The sequence below is a fragment of the Cryptomeria japonica genome, chromosome 1, assembly GCF_030272615.1.
Source record: "Cryptomeria japonica chromosome 1, Sugi_1.0, whole genome shotgun sequence".
NCBI lineage: Eukaryota > Viridiplantae > Streptophyta > Pinopsida > Cupressales > Cupressaceae > Cryptomeria > Cryptomeria japonica.
In genome coordinates, this window is record NC_081405.1 from 642,389,511 (window position 1) to 642,416,343 (window position 26,833).

Genomic DNA, 26,833 nt, shown 5'->3' on the forward strand with positions numbered 1-26,833 from the left:
CGGGGATGGGGGGACAAAGGGCCTAAGTTTGGGGACTGCGGTGGGGGGGGGCGGTGCTGATATACATATAGTACTTGAAAAGCTAGTTATGAAAAGATTTATAAGAATTATATTTCAAATGAAACTTTGGCAAATCAATAAAATAGTAAAATTACAAATACTAAATACTAAGATTTCTTGAATACTAAATAAAATTTGACAAATGAAGTTATCAAATTAGAGATTTCTATTATATCGAAAATATGATTTATGATCATGATTCGTCATTGGCTTATTACTTGCTTAGAATTATAGTTTAATGGGGGTTTGGGGCAACACCAAAACGAGGTTGAGGGTAGCACCCTTGTTTGGGGTTTGGGTAAGAGAGAGATGTAGAGATAGGTCTAGATCTTGGGGGAAAGAGAAGAGAGTGAGATAGAGAGAGTTAGAGGGAGGTGTTAGAGGAAGAGTGATAGGTAAAGAGATAGGCCTAGAGTTGAAGGGAGACAAAGAGACTGGGATAGGGAGAGTGAAAGAATACTAATAGGACGTTGTTGATTACTGAAATTTGATTTTATGAATTTTTTTAAATCTTCTAAAACCTAGAATCTGCATTATAACTCTTAGAGATCTAAAACCACTCTCAACAATCCTGCCAATATATATACGAAATATAACTTAAAGTATAAGAAAGGAAATTCTTATACTTAATTGTTATATTTTATGTATATATTTGATGAAGAGAATGAGATTGGCTTGAAGACAAGGATGTCATTTTCTCAAATTTTCTACCTTTTTTGCTTAGGGTTTGAATTTTTAAGTTGGGGCTATGGGAGACTCCTAGGCGTCCCCGAGACGGCCAGGAGACTCCTAGGAGTCCCTAAGACGTTTGGATGTACCTGACGCCTTCGGAAGACATGTGCCCTTGTCTCAGAGATGCCCGCATCCCGGAAACGTGGGGGTCTAGGGGGGAAATGCGTCCCAGTGGTTCAATGAGAATTTGAAAAATTCAAAAACTGTAGGAATACAATTACTGATTTGTTTGCATTAATGATCAAAATAAGAAATTTAAGCTCAAATTTTCAAGGCAATAAATCGATGAGTAATTAAAAGTTAGAGAGGTTCTAAATTCAATTATCTAGTGTTCATTTCATAGTCAAAAGCAAAATAATGTTACAAAACACATTAAATGTCTGCCCATGACGTATAATAGAGACAAAATCATTAATGATCCTCATATTCTAGCCCTAGGGTTAAGTCATCAATGTCGAGTATGTATAATGTTATCATTAGTGCCATCCGAATCAATCTCTTACTCTTGTATAAGGATCCCAAGTTCCCAACAAATGCTCATTGCACCACCTCGGCCTCATCAATGTACCTTATATAATTTGGTTAAGATCTTGGACTTTGATGATAATCAGGTGTCTTCCAATATGTCATGTCTACTTTTTTTTTCTCTGTTCTAGATTGACCTATAAGCCTACTTTACATTTTCTGTGGGCTTAGGGAAATTAACTTAGGAAAATGTAAGTGTTTGAATTGGGTGCTCGAATTATGTGGGTTGTGGGTGTCAGCCAAGGATTGCATTTAGGTGTATTTTGGAGAGAAGGGAGAAGTATTTTAAATTTGCATATTTAATCAAGGTTTGAGAGGAGGCATGCTTGTTTATCCATTAATTCTACTTAAATAGATTGGATACCTTGTTTGTTTGTCACTTGATATCGGTGGACTGATAACTCCTTATTTCCATAGTTGGTTAGTGGGTGAAACCCCTTGAACTAGTTGCAAGTGATTCATTGTCCGGGTGGCTCTTACAATGCTTGTTTGTGTAAGTTTAAGGTGGCTCCCATAGCACCATTAACTATAGATTTATCATATTTCTTGATAATAAAATTGTTACTATTGTTCTTGAAAACATAGAATGAATGACTATAAGTGCAATTTCTATTGTAATAAGAGGATTGATAAGAGAAGTGATTAGTTATTACAAGTTCCTACATTGGTTGTTCATTTTGCAATAGTTTATAATTCATTTTTGTGTATTAAATATGTTACCTATTGCATTGGATTTGATTGGAATTAGGATTCAATGATTGGTGTTTTGTGGAGTTAAGTCAATAGAAATATACGATAACCCTAATTTGGGACATTACACTATCATGCCTATACAATCTAGTGTGTATTGCAACTAACTTCTTTGTGCTTCTAAAGCAATTTTATTTCTTCAAAAGAGTGGATGGAGCTATAAGTTGAGTTATTTCTCTTTGCAACAAAGGAACTAGCAACCTATGAAAGGAGGCAAACTACAAGCATCTAGAAACACCTCTACATTCTTTTTGTTGATACTTTAAGAGCTCCATTAATAATTTCTTGTACCTCTACTTCTTTGTCTTCTGATTTGATCCTTAGCTCCATAGTTTGATAATTTTAGTAAATTCTTCCAAGGAGTGTAGCCATTGCATTCCTAAAACCACATTGATTTCTACTATGTTGACCATATAGAAGTCATTTCACATCTTGTGTTTGCCAAGAGCAATCTCTAGCTGTTAATTTCTCTTGGCACATGGAATGGTAAAGTTGCCAACCACGATGACATTGTATCCTTTGAAATTTTCTATTTGCAATTGTCTTCAAGCAACTATCCCTTCATCAATTAAGTTATGTTGCTCCACTATCCATTAGAATTGTAACTTTTTGGCCTTGCAAAACTCCTTGTACCCTAAAGGATGATATTAAGTAGCACATGATAAATGTTGTGAAGTGCCCCCCTTGGGTGTTTACCATCTTCTTTAATCTCACATTTAGGTTCACACTCTTCAGTTTTTGGCTTTGGCTCTTCCACTTCCTCTTCTAAATTCTATTAGGAATTACCCTTATGTAATGCACTTGACCTTTTCCCAAGCATTGGTGTCTAGGTTACTATGGTTTTCTACAAAAAATACATAATTTGTTTTGTGGAGCTCATTTTTGTCGACTTAATGAAAATTACTCTTTGGTGGTAAAGTCTTTTGTTGAGAGAAGCCTTTTTGAAAAGGTTTCTTATTTTGTCCTATTGGAGGGATTTTCCGATAGATTCTATTATTGGTGATTGAAGTTTCTAAATTTAGAGCTCTAGAGCCTCGTAAAGTGTCCATTGATCAAATACCAGAATCAAACCTCTTAAGAGGGTCAGTTAACTCTTAATAAAAAGGAAAATTAATCTTCTTTCTGTAACTTTCGGAACCACTATCAAAGATTTTCGAAATTTCTTTACATATTTCTCTATTGTATCTTTGGCTTTAATTGGGCCAACTCTTTATGTTGAATTTCAAGATCCTTGGTCATAGATTTTAGAGATAGACATGTGTCTAACTTTTGCACCCACATATGAGCACTACACTTATTAGAACCATGAAATGTGGAATGTATCAACTTACTCAAAGTTTGTTGATCATTTTGCATTGATTGAGGCCTAGGTGTTGGAAAATAAATAGGTTCAATACCAAAGATTGTGAAAGTCGATCTCTATCCAATAAATTAATCAAAGGATGAGATTGAAGGCTTGGATAGCAGGAACAAGAAAATCTGAAACTCGTATGCAAAACTGAAAATTATTTGCCTTGTGGAAAACCCTTGATTAGATCCTCCTTCTTTATGATGCCAAAAATCAGCCTGTTAACCATGCTTAATAAACCTATCTTATGTGAACTTATAACAGGAATAGATAATGATTAACATCAGCATACTATAGCAGCATTAAGACATAAATCAGCAACATAACATTCACACATAACACATGATTTACGTTGATAAATTCTTGCGGGAAAAATTCTACCAAGAAGAGAGGACAAGCTTGTATTAACAACAATAATAGTGCTTACAATACAATCGCTTCCATTCTCCTCTTTGCCTCAACCATGGCAGCACCTATGTACATGTGAACAACCTTCTTATACCTCCTATCCGTCCTTCGTTCATATGAAAAAATCTACATTCAATTGTTGCACATTCTATTACGCCATAAAATCTATACCCAAAGGCCGAGTTTATAGAATGACAAGAGCTCCAAAACCACCAATAAAGGTTCCCAAAGAAGACTCTTTATTCCTCATGACCACAACCCTTGGAAAGCCTCCACGGAACATTAAAAGACATCGGTTTAGCTTCCAATACCGTCCCTTCAACATGGACACCTATACTCGCAAGATAAACATTACATTAAATGTAATAAATGACTGGAAACCAAGAGGCACATGTTGCCTCTTCCATGCTCCCACTTGGACAAGCCCATAGGTCACTCTTTTTCCACTTTCTTAAGTCATTAAATATCTTATTCTATACATCCATAAGTGGGAAAAACAATTATAATTATTAAAAAATTGTTTCCACAACCCACTTTTATCACTGCTAGTGGAACCCATCACCCCTTATCAATGCATTGCAAATAATGGCGAGAATTAAATATTACAAATCATGTTTCCAATACATCCTAAGTGCCTTAGGACACTCTCCAAAGGTAGATGGCCTCTTTTGCCTCTCTTCATATTCATGTAATATGAGTCATTGCTTCTTGAATATTTGGAGTGAGATTTATGTCTCTGCATAATAGTTGGTAATATCATCTTGAATTGAACTTTTTGCTTCCTCCACATGAACTTCCCTATAAATGAAAGTAGATTGAAGAGATCTATCAACTAACCAACCATAGTTCTTTGTGCGTGACTTTTCTGCTTGTTATTGTTATTATCTCCAAAAAGAAGTTAACTTACTATTTTGATTGTTGAATTTCTTGCATTATTCTGTGTTTTTGGTTGTTATCCATCATATTTAACATCTGCCCCATCATATCTAACATAAGTTCAAACTTCCTTTCAAACTTATTTGTAGGATCTTTTGAAGTTTTCTTCTCTCTACCCATATTGGGTTCTTCCACCACAAGTTTGGGAGGAGTTTTTATTTCTTTGTTCTTAGGAGATTGGTGTTAATTTTTTCAAAGTTCTCTTTGATGATACATGCTGGCTCTGTCACTTGACTGCATAAGAAGAAAATCTCACAGGTTTGCAAGATCCAGCTCTAATACCATTGTAATATCTTGTGTAATTTTCCTTTTTTCAATATATCATACCCTAGCACATAATTATAATAATCTTGGTCAATGTTATATAAACATGAAATCCTTATTTTATTTAGTGAGATCAGTTTAGAAATTATTAGTTGTAGTTTATACCAATTAAGGCAATAGTCTGCAAAAAATCGCGATTATACCCGATTAATCCTGAATCCTAGAGCTAGCCAATTTATTCCCCGAAAAAATCCCGATTAATGAAAAAATCGTTGACCAAGCGTTGACCCAATTTTCAAAGATTTTTTGCATTTAAATCACGTTAAAATCATGATGTTAAAAACCCCAAAAATGACAAAAAGTGAAAAAAGTCATTGTAAAAATTGCAAAACCCTAGAAAAATGCATGAAATTATTGAATTGCTTAGAAATAGGGTTGGTCTGAGACAAAATCAGAGTCACTGTGGAATCAATGTTGAAAAAGTTTGTTATTTTGTCCATTTTCAGGGGGCTCATCATTCTCCACACTTCACTTGTTCAAACCCACAAGCTCAACTACCCAACAAAGGTAGAAAGCCCACGAGCTCAATGGCCTAGTAGGGGTTTGAACCTTGGTGGCTACGTCACCAATGGAGTTTTTCTACCACAACACTAAACGTTCAAAGACATTTAATATATGTAGATATTGATATATGATTTTTAATTTATAATTGATATAGTTAATTTTTGCTCAAACAAAGACATACAATTCATCATGTGAGCAATATATCTAAAGTGCTCCACGAAATAAATCTGAATGACAACATACAAGCTTACATAGTTGTAATAAAAGAGCCTCCAACACACAATCATTAAAATTTGTCTCTACCTAAAATAGTAGTTGCAAGCTAGGTATTGCCAAAACCAATGGCTTGCTAATCTTTTACTTCAGCTAAACAAATGCCTTTTGTTGAAATCTACCCCATATAAAAGACTTACGAATTGCCATCAGGGAATATAAAGCATTGCAACTATGGAATATGATTTGATAAGCTTTCTCAAATATTGGACTACCCCTAGAAATCTCCTTGCCTCAATCAGAATGAAAGTCTTGGATTACTCCAAAATGGCTTCCAGTTTTACTAAATTCCTAATGATTGTTGGATATCTGTCTGATAAATTTTGATCTCAGCTACTTCATAGACTTAGCTAGTCTTTGATCTTAGACTTAGACAACTCTTTCGTGTATTTGGTGACCGCCCTTTTAAAAAGTTAAATGAATATTTGCCTATGTAATCAACAATATGAATATAAACAACAAAAATCTATTTTCTACAATTCATGGGTTAAACTCCTTGTCTCAATCACAATGAAAGTCTTGGATCACTTCAAAATGGTTTCCACTTTTACTAAATTCCTAACAATAGTTGGATCTCTGTCTGATAAATTTTGATCTCAGCTACTTCATAGACTTAGCTAATACCCCGAGAAAACTCCTTGCCTCAATCACAATGAAAGTCTTGGATCACTTCAAAATGGCTTTCACTTTTACTAAATTCCTAACAATAGTTGGATCTCAGTCTGATAAATTTTGATCTTAGCTACTTAATAGACTTAGCTAATCTTTGATCTCAGACTTAGACAACTATTTGGTGTATTTGGTGACTGCCCTTTTAAAAAGTTAAATGAATATTTGCCTATGTAATCAGCAACATGAATATAAACAACAAAATTTATTTTCTACAATTCATGGGTTAAACTCTATTTTATTTACTCTCTATATCTCTATGCTATGGAAATGCCCTTAAGTTTTAAAAAAAAAGTAGTTTGTGTCTATTTTTTGACAAATTTTTATGATTTTTTAAAATCCAATTTCTTACCCATTTTTTCAAAAAATCTTATACTTTTGGTTTGCCAATTTTTTCCCCAAATGATTTTTGTTACTATGATATAAAGCATTGCAATTGTGGAAAATGATTTGATAAGCTTTCTAAAATATTGAATTAACCCTACAAAACTCCTTGCCTCAATCACAATGAAATTCTTGGATCACTTCAAAATGGCTTCCACTTTTACTATTTGTCCACAACTATTTGGTGTATTTGGTGACTGCCCTCTTAAAAAGTTAACTGATTATTGGCCTACGTAATCAGTAATATGAATATAAACAACAAAAAATTATTTTCTACAATTCACGGGTTATACTCTATTTTATTTGCTCTTTATATCTCTATGCTAATGCCATGAAGTTATTTAAAAAAATAGTTTTTGTCTCTTTTTCTACATTTTTTTATGTTTTTTTTTTAAATCTGATTTTTTCAAAAAACCTTATACTTTTGGTTTGCCGATTTTTTCCCTAAACGATTTTTGCTACTATGGTTTATACTGTGTATCAGTTTTAATGTTCAGAATATGGCACAAAAATGACTGAAATATGTCTTTCTCATGTATGGTTGTCAGTACCAAGACTACATGGATTTATGTCTCAATGATAGGAGCATTTTCTTCCTCTAAATTTGCATGCTCTACTTTCATATATGGTTCTTGTATAGCTACTGCTCCCTCTTCTTCAACCTCGCTCTAAATAATCATTAGTCACTTTTCATTATTACCATACTTATGGCCTGTAGAATGCCAACATAGACCTTTTTTTCTTTTCTTTGCCTATTGTTAAGGAGATAGCTTAGTAATTTGTTTTGGGTCGAGGAAGTTGGCCTCATTTTTGTTAGTAGGATTAGTCACATTTTTTTACTTTTATCTTATTGTTTGACTTTTGTGGATCTTTTTGTGGATAAGTTTTGCTGCTTAACATGCAGTGCTTGTTGCATAGATTTTCTAATTGCACAAGGTTCCAACAGACAAACATTACATTTAATAATGGTCATTTAATCCATAGATGAAAAACTTTCCAAAAACTCTTTTGACTCATGAGTACTCCCGAGTCAAAATGCTAGAAGAGTTACTCTCCCAAAAACTCTCTTCCTATAAAACTTCAGAGTAAAGGCAAAAAATTGCGAGTATTGTATTAAATGCTCCTTCAAATTCATATAATTTATTTTTTCTTGTTTGCAATTAAACAAGCACAATTTTCATTTGTGGTAAAAGTTTCAAAGGCCTTAATTTGGGCATGGCTGCCCCTCGAAGTCGGTGGGGTTGTTGCCCCCAAGCCCCCATCAGTACTACCCCTCCTCATTGGGGTCTCCACTCTAAAATCCCCATTTGTTATCGGAATTTGTCAAATAAAAAACTTGATTACAATGAGAGGTGACGGGGACCTGGGATATTAATCTTGAGTGTGCCTACTTAGACGTTATTATTGCACAACTTGCCAAAATCACTTTACATGAGGTAACTTCTACATATGACATGGCTTGTGGAAGTGATATTATAACTCATTTAGAGTTGAACTTGTTTTTTGGCCTATGGTATGTATCAAATTCTAATTATGATTTATATATGATGGAAATTAGTAATATGCTCAACAAATTTAGTAATGATTGTGTTTTTGAAGAATATTTTAAACATTTATGTATATAAAATGGTTGATAAAATTGCAGAGTTATTGTCGAGTTTTTCCCAACTTTTTGCCTTGTCCCAAGTTTTTAAAAATTTTGGGCCAAAAGAGTTATTGCCGTGTAAGAGTTTTCCATTTATGATTTGATCCATTGATGTAGATCTGTAGCCTCTGATAAGCTGTCACATCTTGAGTCCAAATCACGAGTCTCATATGCTCAGCACTATGTTTGGCTTTATACCTCATTTGTCTTAATTTTTTTTTTAGCTGGGTAAGAGAGCTTCCCTTCCATTGTTGCTCGTAGTGGCTACTAAGTTATTAGTAGATTCTTTCGAACTAATCATTTTCTCTTGCTTTTCACTCATCATGCATTGGTACTATTGATAAGGTTCAGAGTGTCAATGTAACGAGGCTAGCGCCGAGTTAAATAGTTTGTAATATGATCATAATTTATAAATCTCAAATTTGATGGATTCATGATCATAGTTACCATTTTTTACATCTCATGTTGGTTACTGCTGCATCTATTGGCGCCTCTCCTCATATGAAGGAGAGCCATAACATCTCATTTGACATCAGGCTCTACTTGACAACAAAGTGGAACATCTCTTCTAGGGATCCATGCAAGATGGTACCTGAAGCTGTTATGTGTCTGATCTTGTGTTGATTATCACATGCTAGTCATATTTCCCCTTGAGGGTTCCATGCTTCAAAACAGGTTCTCGGTTTACAGAGGCCAATATCTCAAAAAGTAATAAGAATTTGAATTTGAAACCCTAACATAAATTAAAAAAATCGAAGATTAGAAAATTTAAATCCTAGCAGCTAGCTAGCTTGTAAATAATAGGGACAGATGTTTTGAAAAAAGAATAATAAAATCTAGATGATTGGGAAAATCTAAACAAAAATCTGCAAATTAAAAATACAGCACGAATTTCAGGTTACAGTGTTACATACCTTGTAAATGCTGCCAAAAATCAGTACAGGATCACACAAAATCAATCTCAAAGGCATTGAAGGTTGTCAATGTGATGATTAAGTGAGAGATGGAGAAGAAAGTGTGAAAAATTAACTGTTTTGATGTTTTTCTGTCTGAGGAATGTATTAATGCATTGGCAAGAAATTTTGTTTGCTCTTACTAATGCTTTTTTGTGAATTAACTTGTGAAAGACTTGCTGGCAAGTAAACTTTCCAGCGACTTTTTGCCTGGTTTTTTCCTTGTGAGTACTTGCGAGACGGCAAGTTTTTAGCAATGTTTCAATCTATGCAGATAAATGCCATGTGCCAAAGACAGTTAACAGCTCAGAGTTTGTATTTCAGAGTTGTATTTTGTGCACAAATGTATAATTAGTGTTTAAATCTCTGACATCGCAAGATAGTGATAGACCATTACTATATTATTACTAACATATCTGCAGTTAACAGTGTTGTGGAACATTTTAATCATTTCTGTTTTCTGAGCCTCACTAGATGTTTTTCATTTAGTGTTTTAATGAGTCATTTTACATAGACTATTGTAATAATTTAATACAACATTTTGGTCATCTGCCCAGGACGTTAAAACATTATTCAAAATTTCTCTATCTTTCATCTCTTCATTACCAAATTGATGATAAAGGATAGGCTTACTACTTTATAAATATAAAAAATTATGCAGTGTAAGCTGGATATGTATTGAGAATGCATTATGAAAATAAGTTATGAGTTTTCATAGGTACAGTAGCTGTACAAGCATTGCCAGAAGTATCTATTTAGGAATACATTAGATTAAACTATAAAATAATATTACTGACTTTTGGATGGATATATTTGTGTAGTTGCTTAGGCATTAAAGATCTGGTAAGGTGATATTTTTAACTAACCTCGGTGGCTAAGAAAATGTTGTTCGTTTTTTGCTGGGATTAGACATAACCAAGACTTATTTGAACTGCACAATGTATTGATTAGGTTGACTTGCTGCATGGGGTAATGTCTGACAAGGAGTACATGGTTATCATAGACTGTGCTTCATCGAATCTATCTGAAGTTGCAAATCTTCCACCTTATGTGAGAGAAATTCCAGAAGGGAAATTGAGTGTACTACAAGTGGAAAAACCTAGTGAACAAGTTGAACCAAATCAGAGCACTGCATCTCATGAAGATCAGGAGACCAGCCAAGATGGTTTATCCCATACATTGTTACTGGTGACAGTTGAAATCCAAAATGTTTCAATGGAGTTATATAATGGAATTGATCGGGAGTCCCCTCTTGCTCGCATGGATGTAGGTCCCTCTAATCTTGTATAAAGGCAATTAATTTTTCTGTAGCTTTTGATAATGTTATGGTTTGAACTTGCAGAAGTTTGTTAATAATTTACAAATCATATTTTATTGGTTTTAACAGTAAGCATTTAGGACTCTTCCTGAAACCTGCTGTTATTTTGAGTAATCTATAACATCTTTTTCGAATGCTGTTTCCTCCTTTATAATGACTCAACAAATTTACAAATTCTGCATGCAGCTGCAAGGACTCTGGGTTGCTTACAGGACTTCCTCAATTTCAGAAATAGATCTTTATGTCACACTTCCCACATTGTCAGTCATGGATCTGCGGCCAAGCACAAAGCCAGAAATGCGATTAATGCTTGGATCAATGGCAGATGTTGAGAAAAATGAAATCCATAATGATTCTGGGTTGCCAACAGAGTATGAAATCCCAAAATTGACCATGCTAGTTATGGACTGGAGAGTTAAACCTGACTCTCAAGCCTTGGTTGTTCGGATACAACAGCCACGTCTGCTAGTTGTTCTGGATTTTTTACTTGCAGTAGGGGAATACTTTGTGCCATCACTAGGTGCTATCACTGGAAGAGAGGAAGCAATGTATGTGGAAAATGATCCGGTAACCAGGTGTGATCATATTCGTCTTAACTCATCTCTCCATGAGCAGAAAGAAGATGTTGTATTTTTGTCTCCAGATCGACAACTAATTGCAGATGCCTATGATGTGGATGAGTTTACATATGATGGTTGTGGCAAAACAATCTGCCTGATTGAGAAGAATCATTTGAAAGGAAACTCTTGTCTAAGCTTTCGTCCCTTCATAATAGTTGGGTATGGAAAAAAGCTTTGTTTCAAGAACGTAAAAATTGAGGTTTGTATATAATATCTAATTCTGAATGCTTTGTTTTCATGTGGAAATATGGCATTTATATCAAAAATTGTGAATTTCATTGTCTGCTTCTCCAAAATTTTCAGAAAACCAAAATTTCAAATATGGAAACCAATACGGTTTTTGTCCTCAAGATCTCCTACACCAAGGGTTTTGGTTTTTGAATGTTTCAAACTCAAATTAGAAAGAAAAACTGAAATCACAAAATTGTATGCTTTGGTTTTAGTGTTGACATCTCTTTTATAGGCACTGCTTTGGGTCCTTTATTTTTATTCACTTTTTAAGTTTTTTCCCTCCAAGTATTTTAAAATACTTTTTAAATTACAAAAATGCACTTTTCGAATTATATCATGAATAAAATTTTAATATACTTTCTAATTAATCGACTGTATAATATTTTTTATCCTCTTGAAAATAAAATGATTGGGGCTCACTTAAAATATTATTATTATTTTGCTTGTTTTATTTCTTAGCCTATAGGAAATAAAACATGTTATGAGTCTTTAATTATTTCTTTTTATTTGTGAGAAGGGGACATGATAGAAGATTGAAACACCATGCTCATTAAAGCCAGATTTACCTCTTCTTGAGATGTTTTTCTAGACTTCCCCATATTTTCATACACCTTTCAGGTTGGCCTCTGAATTAATGGTGTGCAACAAACTCGAAGAGTATTTTATACACTACCTTTTTTAATTTTATTTTACTTGATCTTACATTTCTTGAATATTAGGATCCGCTTCCTCATATTCTCGATCTTCTTCTTTCTTTAGGTTTTCCTTAATGTCTTCTTTGTTGTCTTTCTTGACATTATTTTCCTCCAACAATATAAGTACATTTTTTTGTTCAAGTTATTCTTTAAAGACCACATATCTACTTGTGTAGATCTTTTGCGTTTTAGGATCAATTAGTTTATAGAGCTTAGATTTTTGATTGAACACAAGAACAATACACTCAATGCTTCTTTTAACAATTTTGTTGAGTTTGTGTTTAGGAAAATGTACATAACCTCTAGGATTCAAATCAGTAAAAATGTTGATGCCACAGTTAGCACGTATTTTCAATTGTTGTAGGAAGAGTAAAGTGTCAAGAAGAATGATATCAATAATAAACATTCCTCCTTTTGTAGACCTTGAGCAATAATTTTAGAAGGAATGGCATCTAATAAACATTCCTTCTTTTGCAGACCTTGAGCAATAAATTTATAATTGTTATCTTTTACAATAGAACACTTTTTGTCATTTTTTTTATCATTATTAACTTCAAAGTATTGTCAAGTAACTGACTAATGGAAAGTAAATTCCTCTTCATTTTTGGCACAAAGAGAACATTATGCATTTTTAATCTTTTGTTAGAGTTAAAGAGGAATAACCCCTTTACCTTTGACTCTTAGAGAGGAGTTGTCTTCAAGATGTAGGGTTCTGTTTTTCTTATTCAGCTTGTACACCATTCTTTTCTCCACATCATATGTTTATTTACTCTCAAGTCAATATTTTAAATGTCAGTATACCATGACAGAGTTACAAAGTAGCTGAAACTATTATTCATAAAAAATGAGATGTGATAAAAATAGACAGACCAAAATTTCGACTTTGACCCAGGACTCGGCAAAACCTTGCATATTAAAAGAATACTGAAATTTTGTAAGAAACCCTGCTGGTTCTGACTTAAATTTTCAGTTTTAAACACTTGGGAATTCTATCAAACAGTTGGCAAACAATCTCTTTCCAGCTGGTAATGTTTTTCTTGTTTGGTTTCCTCCTTTAAGAGTGATGATAAGATGCATAAAATTACTTACTAAGTTTGCCGAATGACTGCAAATGAATTAGGATGCAATGGAAGGTAATTCTCTGACTTTCTCAAACTATATGATGGTTGGAAATGATATGCAGCTATATGAATGAACATCTACAGCTAAGAGGTATTTTTACAAACATTTAGCATGCAATCTTCAAGACTCCAGGTGACTGAAAATGAAATGCATGTACAGCTACAGCCATATGACATGATATCAAACAATTGATATGCGAACTCCCCAACTCTATTAAGACTGAAACTCATGCAAATATGAAGGCACAGCTGTTAGGCATTTTGTCAAACACATGCCATGCAACCTTTTAACTTCAACTTGATATTTAGTACTGAAATTCTGATTTGCATACAACTGATTACAATGCTCAATAATCTGATTACAATGATTTGACATTCAAGAACGTTGATATCAAACGACTATAGCAATGCAACATTAATGGCAGTGATTATACTTCAGACCTGGAAGTAGTGAATTGACTGAAATGTTTGCAGCAGATAGAATAGACCTTCAAATAACCACGTGGCTGCCAATGGAGGTTGCTAACAGAAATTGATTGGCTTCTAAAGATTGTGCCTCCAACAATCTGAAAATTGCTCTTGAAACCCCTGATGGTAAACTTCAGAAACTTCACTGATTAAGCTCAATGGTGGACACTGATATAAATCCACTCTACTTAGAAGGTCTGGGTTTGCATCCAACCTTCAGCTTCCTAGGATTTTCGTCCTTAGAAACTAACCAGTCACTGACTTTCAGCAACAAGAAGAAATGGCTTCCATGAAATAATCTCATAACATGCTCTTGAAGGAAGACAAGGTTTGTTTATAAAGACTCCTCAAACTCCAAATCAATCTCCACGCTCAATGTGGGATAAATCTTCGTTTACTTTTAATTTCTCCTTATGAAGTAGCTTCTCGAACAAGCTAGAGAGCTTTATTAATTAAAATGATTTTATATTGTCATTTTATGAAGTCACTTTATGAAAACAACTTAAACACTTTTTAACCCCCCCTTTTAGTCATCATATCATAAAGTGTCATTTAATGCTATAATGGCCCCACTCTTAATGGCATATTATAAAGTTAAATAATAACTTTATAATATAATCATTAACAAATAATATCATTAAATGCCATTATAATTTTAATATCTCATTGATTACTCATTATCTCTCTGTCCCGTTTGAACCTAGAGGTCAACCATTATTCCCACTACGCATCTAACTGCCTTACTAAAAATACTTAGGGTCCTTCTCAATCAAATACTAACTTACTATAAATAGTAAGTGTGTGAAACAAAGTCAAACGAAGGCCAAACTGAACCAAACGAAGAGCAATCCTGAACACTTCTGACCTTTGGAATGGGAATAAGCCTCCTGCACTGCCAACTGGGACCCTCTAACTGTCAGTCTTAGCCTACAAGGGCCAATAATAGGCTAATCCAATCATAAACCATATCATCCCAAAAAGGGGACATTATAAATTTAATATACTTAAATAACATGCACAATATTGTTAAAAAACGTAAGAGATGAATTAAATTCTTGCATAAGCACAAAAATCACCAAAAATAAGATGAAAAACTCAGATTTTTTTTTCCTGCTAGCTGGTTGCACGTAGCAAAGATTGGTAAGTACTCACCAAAAACATGGCAACCGAGTTTTTGGAAAGTACCTCATGGAGTACTTTTGTCTTCTAACTTGTTGACGTGTTTTTTAGGACTACACCGAACACAGATTAAAGTTTCCAACGGTCACTTCACTCTCTCTTGTTTAAAAGTAGACTGTATGCTAAGATTGCAAAGAAAGATCAAATGACTAATCTCAAGGTTCCTTTTGCGTGTGGACGTGACTCAGTTAGTTGATGGGTTTGCTGTTAACCCAAGGGGCCTTACATATGCTCACAGAAGATCTTAACAAACTTGTTGTTGTGCGTCGCACACGCTCCCTGTCGCCGACAGGGTTCCCCTTCCTGTTTTTGAGCCTTTCGTTCTCGCCCTATCGAGTTTCGCGCAGTGTCTCGCGTCCTTTCGAGCGAGTCCGCGACTGGTCCGTAAAGTGATGATGTCAAAGAAAAGAGCCGATGAATCCATCAGGCTAGTCTAGCTCTTGGGCATGAATGCCAAGAGTTTGTTCGAAGCTTTGAAAATTGCCTTGGATAGACGTAAGGTGATAGAAGTTGGCGAAGCCTGCCAAGCCAGAATGGTGTGTCTAAAGGTCGCACGAGGACCCAAAGTTGCCGTTTTTCGCGCAAGAGCTATGAGATAGTTGCATAAGGTTTGTCTCCGCAATGTTTGTAAAATTTGAATAAAGGATGATTTTCGCTTGCTAGTGAAGGAGTGAATTTCCTGGCCAAGTGCTAAGGTTGACGAACTTGCCCAAGCTCGCGCTTCTCGAGGAGGAAGTCTAAATCGCCAACATCACTTTGGGAGTAAAATTTTGGACTTTCAGGCCAAATTGAGAGAAAACTCCACAATTTGCAAAACTGGGCCTAAGGTCTGAAAATGTCTTAAAAACTATGAAAACTGGCAAAAGTCCGAAATTTCAAAAGTTGCCAAAATTGCCTTCTGGGCCGAATTTCTGACCCAGAGGCCAAAATGTTAAAACTTCAAAATGTTATAGGAATTGCCAAAATCCCCCAGGGGGCCGAATTTCGGACCCTGGGGCAAAAATTTCAAAAATTTGAAATTTCCCAAAATTGTTTAAAGGTCCGAAAATGCTTAAAAAGTTTGCAAAACCCCCAAATGGTCCGAAATTTCACTTAAAACCTCAATTTCGGACCCTGGGACCGAAATTCTAAGTTTTGTCTAAATTTGCAAAAAGTATTCTCTGGTCCGAAATTTCACTTAAGTCCCCAATTTTGGACCTTGGGGGCTAAATTGGAGAATATGATAAAGTTGCATAATATGGCTTTAGGTCAGAAGTTTTTTAAGTTCGCGAAATATGTTATATGGTCTGAAATTTCAGTTAAGACCCCAATTTCCGACCCAAGAGCCGAAATCGAAAAAATGCCTCCAGTTCGCTAAAATGCTTAAAACTCCGAATTTGCAAACATGTTTAATGGTCCGAAATTTCTCCGATTTTCCAAAAGAGGGCTGAGGGTTCGAAGTTTTCTTTAAGTTGCAAAAGGTGTTTAATGGTCCGAAAATTACCCTTCGACTTGCAAAACTCCCCAGGCTCCGAAATATCTCCAATCGCAAAAGGCGTTAAAACTCATCCAAAACTCCGAAATTCGCCAAAGACGTGAAAATTGCGAAGCATGCTATTTGATCCGAAGTTATTTGAAAATCGCGGAATTCTGAGGGGAGTATTTGGTCTGAAGTTATTTGAAAATCGTAGAAGGAGGCGCCTATATGGTCTGAAGTCCGCCCTTAGGGTTAGAGAAAACGCAGTTTAAAATTTGCAAAACAACACCCTAAGCTCCGAGATTCGCCTTAAAACTTCAAACTGCAACGCAAAGAAGCAATGTAAAGAATTCAAAGTTGAAAAATCCTCCATTCCTCCCAAAAGTCGCCTAGGTCCGAGGTTGTGTGATAGCGCTCAAGCATTTCATCAGAGAAAAACGCCATTCGAATTTGTAAAGCCCCCTCCATGCTGCCGCATTTCATGTAAAGAAAGGGATCGCAGAATGATTTGAAAGAGAGCCAATTTCGCACGATTTGCATTCAAGGTAAAACGCTGCAAACCATTAATCATTCAAGTCCAGATTGCCAATTACCCAAGGTAAAAAGCCGTTTAAAAATGATAAATTCCTTTCAAACAGCAACCGCGAAAATTTGAATCAAGGAGATAACCGTTGGAATTCGAAACTTTGCAGAATTGTCCATTTGTCTTCACGTAGCAAGGTCGGGCAATTCCTCGCCATCCGTTTTCGTCAGGTAAGTGCACTTTGTCTCTCGTGATCATCTGAAGTGCTTATAAATCAAAGACGTATGTGCGAAATCTGATTAAAATGCTTAAATTTTCGAAATCCTGCATCTTTTTCGCTTGAAAACGTTGTGCAAAGCAATCAAAACTAGAATTTGCTCCTAAGGTTTAACCAGAAATTCAATATCAAAGGGGAGGATTGAGGGAGTTAAAAGTGCAGAGTGTCTGGGACAATGTCGGTGATACCGACCTTGGCCATGTTGACATTCAGGACTTCAGGAATCGGGTCTTCTCCCCTAACGCATATGGCAAGCCTAGATAGATGGTGGAAAGTGGCATCGCCTAGGCGGCGGGATTTCCTCCAGCAGTACAAAACTATGAGTTAGTGGTAGAGGCCGCCCTGTACTATCAGCCAAATTCCAGATTGGTGCTCCTTGAGAACATGACCATCGCCAACTTCACTCCGAAGGCCATTGGCGACGCATTCGACATTCCCTTCCCAACAATCCCACAGCCACAACCATAGATGAAGCACAAGGGGCATATGATATGAATCTGGCTTGATGTAAAGCACTGATCAACGAAGAGTGGTACAAGAAGAGAAGGCTTCCAAGCGCCAGAATTGTGAAAAAGACCCCAAGAAACGATTTTCATAATGAACATGGGGATATGGTCACATTACTCAGCCGAGTTATGGGACACCCTAAATCCAACTACTTTGAAGAGTGGATGTTCTATTTCACAGAGCAGGTCTTCGTTGGGAAGTCTAAATTTGACTGGGCCCAGATCATAAGCGACAACATCCACACCTAGCTGATAGAGCTTGAAACGAAGAAATACTTCACTATGACCTCTTACTTGGTCTACATGTTCGCCAAGAACCAGCCGTTGCCAGGTTTGATAATGAAAGGTGAAATCGGGAATGGGCCTGGTCAGGTAAAGGTCTATGATTGTTACCCACAGCTGCATTACCAAGATATAGCTCAGAGGGAAAAGAACAACCCAGCTTATGCAGTTGGCCAATATGAGTGTGTCAATGACGCTTTCACAATGCGCTTGGTCAGGCTAGTGCAGGGAGGATTACACATAAGGCTCTCAGAGCAAGCTACTATTCTAGTACAGAGGTATGGAGCCTGGTTTATTCAGTTCCCAAGGTTCTCCTATATCCGAATAGCAGGCTTTGATGGTGCCCCTCTCCGACTTCCACAGTACCCAACCGACAAAATAATTCTTATGGAGGTTGCAAGGCAGTCATGTCTGGCCGACATCTTACTCAGAGAAAGCAAGCAGGCTGGATTCGCATTCCCCATGATCATAGGCAACCATGATGTCCACCTGAAGACCCCTACCCTAGCAGAGGAATCCCTCGCAGAGCTGGCCTCTTATGGTTTATAGGACCATTTTCCTAGAAAATATTTCGATCACGACAATCTGGCAAAGAGAGCCTATGGCAGGCGGTACAGAGCAGAGGAATCGGTTGAAGACTATTGGAAGAATTGCTCTGATAACTATGAGGTCTGGAGGCGGGAATATTCTAGACTGAGTGTCCAACAAATGTGACTCTTTGAATACCGTCGGGTCCCAGATCAGCTCACAGATTCAGGGAATTGCCTCCAGGTCTGAGAATTTGAAGCAGCAAGGCATCTCTTGCCAGGCGTTGATTGGTCCCAGGACCCAATCACTGATTTCGAGGCAGTCATGGCAGCCCCAACAAGGTACACAGATCAATGGTTACATCAACAGATTGAGAGGCTAATTCACGAAGGAGTCCAATTCACCTACCACCTAATGGGTAGCCTTGATTCTCAGTCCTCCGAAGATGAGGGAACGTCCAGTCCACCCAGGGAAGAAATTGAGAAACCTGAGAAGAGAAAGAAAGCTAAGGCTTGCAGAGGGACTCGGACGTCCAAAAGAACAAGAAGGGAGAAGATTCCTATAAGGAGACCAGAGGTCACGTCATCGTCAAAGGACCCTAGTTCGTCCGACAATGTAGTGGAATTAGATTATATACCTGCTCTGCCTTCCCAGAGTGATGTCGACGCGTTTGAAGCTAATGATCCTCCCACACCCGACATGCTAGAAGCTGAGCTAAGAGCCCTTGAATCAACCGAACTGGGCAACCAAATAGAGGAAGGAGAGATTCCATCCATTCAAGGGGTCAAAGTGCATGAACCCACTCAGCAGAGCCGCCACGAGTTGCTGCTCCACATTACAGCCAAAGACGACTCTATCGTCGAAGGAGAGCAAAGGATAGATGAGACTCGTGAGCTCGAAAGGACTTAAGAACAACCATCACATGAAGATGCCAGACAGTTGTTCAGTGAAATAGGAGAAAATTCAGCTGTAAGCAAAGAACTTCGCACCTCTTCCACCCCTCCGGTAGCAGAGCAGCTGCGAATCTGTGATGAGTCGGCTGAAAACGTCAAAGAGCAGAATGCAAACTTAACCTTATCATCAGCCCAGGTAGTACCTCAAGAATGGTTGATTGCCAGAGCCCAGCGCAAGGCCGCCACCAAACCACCTATTGATCTAGAGGATATCTTCTTGCACATAGACCAAGCAAAAGCTAAGGGGAAGAAAAAGCCCAAGGCATATTCTAGAGTGACCAAAGACAAGCAAAGGAACCACACTCTTCACATTTCCACCCCACCTGTAGACAAGCCAACAGATCAGATTACACTGGCATATTATAGCATCACAACTGTCCCCATTGGAGGAGCCACTAAGGAGCAAGAAAAAGAAGAATTCAAGGATTCAGTGCAGAATATACTCAGGCAGCTCGAAGAGATAACAGCTGAAAAGGACATGTATTGGGCTCGTGCTGAGCAAGCTGAGGGATACATCGATCAACTACTGAGGCCACTTCACAATGCCTCTGAATCCCATATTCCTCCGACGGCATTGGCGCAAAGGACCACAACAGAATTTGAAGGAGTACGGGACACCGCAAGGGCCGTCAGGGAATGGATACAAGACATCAAGAAAAGGGGAGAGCGAATCCTTAAGGAAGTAAAAGAGATGGCCCGCCATCGAGAACTCACTCTAGTCAAGTTATTAGAGGTAATGAGGGAATCCCACCACATGCACGAAGTGGCTGCCACTACCCTTCCCCTCATGAGAGCTCTTTTTTGGACACACGCGCAGATTCCTACATTGTCCGCCATCCTAGATCCTCATAGCATCAGTACTCTTAAGGAATGGTACTGGACTATCACCATGAAAAACGACACCAGAGAAATTATTGACAAAGAGAATGACGCATGTGAGGTGATTCTGGGAAACATGTAGGAACTAGGTAAGACAATCCTCCTATCAATGGTTTCGGGATGGATAAACGACTTGTCCAATGATGCAATCCAGCCGGACTGGGAAGAAAGATTGGGAACGGATAGGATTACCTATTTCGCTAAAGACTTGAGTTTTGCTGGTCAGTTCCATTCAGACATGTTATGCTTTGAGCGTGATCGCTCGAGTTGGAAGGACGGTTTAAAGCACGTAGACCAGTATCTCGAAGGCATGCAATACAAAATTCGTCATCCTCCTATGCCTCCATTCAGTTTGTTATTCCAGTTATGCATCGGGTTCCAGGAATACGTTCGTGAGGAACGTGCAGCAAGTCGTGATTTATGGCGGGAATATTTGCATGGCGAAGATCAATTTCTAGAAAAGGAGTGTGAGGCTGAAATAGAGAAAGTGATTTCTCAAAAGTGCCTTTTTCTCTCTAAATCTTAAAAGTGCACTTTTGCACCAAAAGGTGACATTTGACTTTTGGTCAACAAAATGTAAAACTTTATTAATGCACCTTTTTGGATTATTTTTGGAATTGCTGTAATTACCTTTTTAGGTAGTTATTGCTCCTTTGGGGGTGGTTGTTGATATTTGCATCCCATTTATGGGTATGGGCAGCCATGCTTTATGGATAAATCTGGGACACTTGTTTAGATTAAATCTAGGCCATTCATCCTTTTTTGAAGCCTATTTAAGGGACTAGTTTTCCCTCATTTTGCAAGAAGTTCTTGGATTGTTGCAAAAGCTCTGGTGAAATTTACAGGAATTAATGCAAAGATTAAGACTGTTTTCAAGTTTCCTTGTGAGTGCATGGTCTCCTTCTTCACTTAATTTAGAAATCTTTCAGTTATGTTTATTTCCTTTACATAGCATTTTCAAGCAAACATTTGATAGAATCCTTGCAGTCCACACCATTGGGGAACGACTGAGTGCCTTTCTCTCTGCATGGTTAATCTGGACCTTTCATGCTTAGTTCGGTTATTGAGTACTCACTATGAATGTAAAAGTTTTGATGTTGTATGTGATAACATGAAAAATCTTATTTTCCTTTGAAGATTGCGCTAGATTTATGCAAACACTGTGCTTGAGTAGCTGGTAATGCTTAGTCTTGTTATTTGGAGGCTTCCGTCTGTTTGATGAAACTGCTATCTTAGTTAGAATTTACATTTCATGTATCTCTCTCTCCCTATCCTTCCCCCCTTTTTCTCTTTTTTTATCCAGAAAATCCGCAGTCCCATTAAAACAGTATCAACTTAACCAAAATCATTTGATAGAATGATTATAAAAGTTCCAGGGAACTTATCTATAAATTACCGATTCAACGTAAGTCCTCCTTGTGTTTCCAGCATAAACACATCAAACCACTGAGAAATGCCCCAGTCAAGACCTGACAAAAGAAACCTTGAGGTTGTCCCCTTTGATCAAATATAAAAAATAGCATTAGGGACTTCCTTATCTCATGAGAGGATAGGATACTCAGCTGGTTATTCTATTCTGCGTTGGCCGTATGGAGTTTGCAGCAATGCGATTTCAGACATGTCAACACTTGTGAGTTCAAGGATTTCTACGCAAATGATTTGCAATGAAAGCTCTATTTTTTGGATTTTTGAGTTCAAAATATGCGGAAAGTAAATGAGTGAAGAGTTTAGAAAACTAGGCTAAGACTAATCTAATCCTACGAACAAGGAGATGGGATTACTTATGCGAAATCCATCCATGCTTCGCTTTGCCAGCAAAGCACAACTACACGAAGGCAGTGCAATCTTTAGAGGGTGTGTAAAGGTTTTTCAATATCACCAATGGAAACCATCAAACCGAACAATCTCCACTGATAAACAAAGTTAAGCATACACATATAACGGATGCTCTGGCTAACTTTGCACAGTATGCAACAATCAGCTGCACACCAAAAGTATGAGCACGAACTTTGCAACAAGTAACTCTATCAAATCCAGTTCATCTAACAACATGAAAGCAAATCTAATCTATATGAAGAGAGTGAGACCATGCGAGCTTCAAAACAACACAAGAACACACCAACAATAGAACAATGTATTAAGTGTTTGCTTCAAAAACTCTTAGCAACAATCTCTCCTCCGTTACAAATAAGGGGGGTCACCCCTTTATATAGGCTTCTGGCCTTGGCTACATGCAAACCCTAATTAGGGTTTTACCCGAAAAAATTCTCCACTCAAGATGCAACAAGGTGGGAATCAACAATTAATATCCATTAAGCTCATATGCAATTAATTCAAATAATCCCAAAAAGGCATCCATTCGTGCATTAAATTCACACCATTACATCAAACTTGCTCAAAATACAACAAATATTCCCATGTAAGAAATAAATGCCCATCATTCCCCATGCGACGGCTACATGCAAAGAGAGTCTGTCATAAAATCATTAATAAGACGGCTGCATGCAAAAAGATTCTTCATGCATTCAACATGTATTGACCGGGCCGCCACTTAGTCAAAAATATCCCAGCAGTAAATGTGCCACCACTACTTAGTCAAAAGATTCTTGTCCAGGAATGGACGACCATTATCCCGCTCATTAATTGCATATGCAATGAATTTACTGATGACAACTTCTAGCTCCCCGATGGAGACACTTGGCACACTTTCAATATCAAACTCGATCAAGGTAATTTCCTCCTTGCTCTTGGAAAATAAGCTTTCCCACTCCATCATGATTTCCTGTGTCTTCTTCATCGTATTGGAAAATGAAGAAGCATTTGCAAAGTGTTCCTTAGTGAATTAACCTACGAAGAAGAACTCATGTAATTGGGATTTCAGGGAGTTCACTGTTACTCCATCCTCGTTGAGCTTCCTTGCGAACAGTGCTTCAATTACATTGATGACTTCTTCCTGCACTCTTCTGATTGAGTCTTTTAAAGTTAAAGACTCTATGCTGAATTTGTCAAAGGTATTCTTTCTTGAGCAAACAACGTAGAACCACTGGGGAAAGTCATAAACCTCGTTCTTCTAAATTACTTTTCCCTCAATCAGTGTTTGCTTTGGAATCTTCATTAGAGCCTGGAGCCGCGGAGTAGTTAAGTCCTGATATATATGAACATCTTCCCACAAACTTTCCGCTACCTCCAATCTGTTCAGAAGGGCCACGAACCTAGAATGAAGTTGAGCCAAATCCTCAATGAACTTTCCTACTGCAGTGTAGACTGTAATGTCCCCCCTTTGAAATAGAATTTAATAATAAATAATAAAAATAAAATTAAAATATTAAAAATTAAATTATAATATAAAGAATATAATTAATTAAAATTTAATTAAGTTAATGAATGGTTAAAAGACATGGAAGGAAAAGTTGTGACTCCCTCAACAATAAGATATAAAAGGGAGAAGAGAACCTCATTTGGGAGGGGGATAACTTGGAAATCAGAAGTGCAGATCTGATTTAAATAAGAAGTGCAGGTTTGATTGTGAAAGGTTGTGTCCCTTTCAAAGGGCAGAAATAATGAAGAGTTGCACACTTTCAAAGGGTGTTAATGGTGAAAGGGTGTGTCCCTTGCCAAAGGACATACATGATGAAGAGGTATGACCTCTCCCTCGCATTGAGAGATATAAAGAAAAAGGGGGGATAGTGCTAACAGGGATAGCCACGTTGGAAGCAAAAACCGTGGAAGGAGTAGAGCGTACCCAACATATCCAGGATACACCACCGACAAGTGAACGGTAAGTGGTTTGCCCTAAACCGTAGGAAATACTTCATGAATAATGTTGTGGAATTCGAATCATACCGCAAGATAAATTAAAGCAGAATAGCTGGTAAATAATAGAGATACATTCTAAATTAATATATCAGAGATGCATTTAGAATCAATGTTGCAGAGATACATTCAGAATTAGCATAATAGAGATGCACTCAGAATTGTAATGACACTTCTAGAGACAGAGATACACTCAGGATTATAATATAATAGTGATATATTAGTGATGTTAAATAACAATTACCATAAGATTGTAGAGATACACTCAGAATTAAAACAGAGGAAATAGAGATTGCTTCAGAGGCAATTTACAGAGCTAGGGATCATTGAGGCATTTCAGAGCAGAATTATATTTAAGTCCTTGATAATGTCTACGATGATTGCTCCTTTTAAAGGAGCCATAGAGACCAGAGGGCATAATTGAATGCCAAGATTCCAAGAGGAATCCAGAGAGAGATTCATAGGGAATCTCTTAGAGACAATATATATTATATTGTAGAGGTTAACCATATGCATATGTTAGAGATAGAGAAGTTTGAGCAGGGGTGGGATCTCTGCCAAGCTTTGAGAACATTAATGATTTCACTCATTAATAGAGATCCCAAATAGAGACCTTAGGAGGACGACATCCTGGGTTGCTCCTAACTGAGAAATATTTCTCAATAGAGGGTTGGGTCAATCCAGGTAAGGTCCAACTGAGTATTGTATCTTTTTTTATAGATACAATAAATCAGTTAACATTATTTGTTAAATATGTAGAATAACGTATAGCATTCTTTCTTGTATAATTGCACAAATAAATATATATGTTTAATTATCTTTCATATTGTTTGTATACTAACGTTTGTTTGCAGGACTTGAACGCCAAATAATCCAATCCCCAAGTGGGAACATTACATAGACATCCTCTACCCATTCCTTGGAACTTTGTGCCATTGCTATGATTACCTTCGTGTCATTAACAACTTCCTTTGGGAGGGAAGGAGGAATGAATGAGGGACTTGCTTCCCTGAGCGGCCGCTTAAGACTTCTAATGTATTTGCATAAGGCTCTATTTTCTTCCCTCAGCCTCTTACATTTTGCCTTCGTTTTCTGCATCTTTTCCTTCAAGGCTAAGGAAGATCCTTCGAAGTCTTCAATTACTTGTCCCGTTGAAACATGACCAAGATTGATCCGTCTGATGACATAATCTTTCGGCCTAATTTCATTCTTGTCCTTATCTACTGTAGGCTCAGCTATGTGCAAGGTTTGGGATCTAGATTCATCCCTCACGACCTTGGAAAATTTTCGAGGAGCCTTCTTTTTTGCTGACTGATCCATCCTTTTCAACAACTCTTCTAATTCTTGGGCTGGATCAATTTCTTTTTCCAGGTCCTTTCTTAGTCTATCCATTAGCCAATCATGAGCGGGAATGGAGTGACTATGGATTTCCATTCGCTCTTGCTCCTGTGATTCTTCCTCCATTTCGCCAAGGATGGCTTCTATGAAACTATCCTGACGAGTTTCTTCCTGGTGTGGAGGACTTTCCTGTCTTTGACTTCTTCGTTGATTGGGTCTATGTGAAGCACTGATGTTGAGTATATTTGGTGTTGGAGTATTGCCTGGAGATGGATCCGTTGGATTTTCCTATATGAACATCTCTACCTCTTGTACACTGGAAGAACTTACTAGTGACCGCACACTTTCTACCCTTGCTCTCTTTTGGAGAGGTTCTTCTTGTTGCATTTCTTGTTGATCTTCGTGATGAAATTCTTGATGGATTTCCTACTAGGCTTCATTATGAACTTCCTGTTGGACTTCCTATTGAACATCTTTTTTCCTTGCCGTCCTTGGCCTTTTTGGAGCACTTTTCCCTTTATCAAGATGGACTTCTCCTTTTGCCTGGGCTTGTGAAGATCCTTCAGTTGCTTCACTATGGGAATCTAGACTTCCCATCAATTGATAGGTCAAGCGAACATTTCCTTCCTCCAACTTCCTTATCTGCCGATCAACCCAGTGTTTAGTGATTTCAACACAGGTCTAGCCAGGATATCCAAATCATCAATTTCGGGCTTTGACCAGTTTGGCAGTTGAATGGGCTGATCTTTCTCGAATTTAGGTTGCATCAAGTTCGAATCTTCTTTCACTTGATCCGATGCTTGGATAATTTCACTTATCTCGATGGTGTCAAGGGGCAGTTTGGAATACATTTTCTTCCGGACTTCAAGGTCATCCTTGGCACTTGCCCAATAATCCTCTAAGTGAAATTTATGTATGAATTTCACTCCAACAACCTTTCTGATTTGGCGATAAGGATCATACTGAGCTCTAGATGTATAATATGCTAGGCTATAGAATGCTAATTCCTCCGTTGTTTTCTCAGCTGCTTCCAAACCTGGACACACCTCCACAAAATCACCCAGGACAACCGGGAATTCAATAGACTACTTCTTTTAATTATTCTGCAATTGATCATAGGCTGTCAATTGCCTCA

The 26,833-nt window shown here is 37.2% G+C and overlaps 1 protein-coding gene across 3 annotated transcripts in view; it reads left to right on the forward strand.

The window, feature by feature from the left end:
- LOC131042467 (uncharacterized) overlaps positions 1-26,833 on the forward strand; it is a 254,284-nt gene that overhangs the window by 162,231 nt on the left and 65,220 nt on the right. For all 3 annotated transcript variants that reach the window (XM_057975760.2, XM_059220584.1, XM_059220580.1), the window contains 2 exons: positions 10,463-10,777; positions 11,016-11,648. In XM_057975760.2, coding sequence (XP_057831743.2) covers positions 10,463-10,777; positions 11,016-11,648 — 948 coding nt within the window. The remainder of the gene's footprint in view (positions 1-10,462; positions 10,778-11,015; positions 11,649-26,833) is intronic.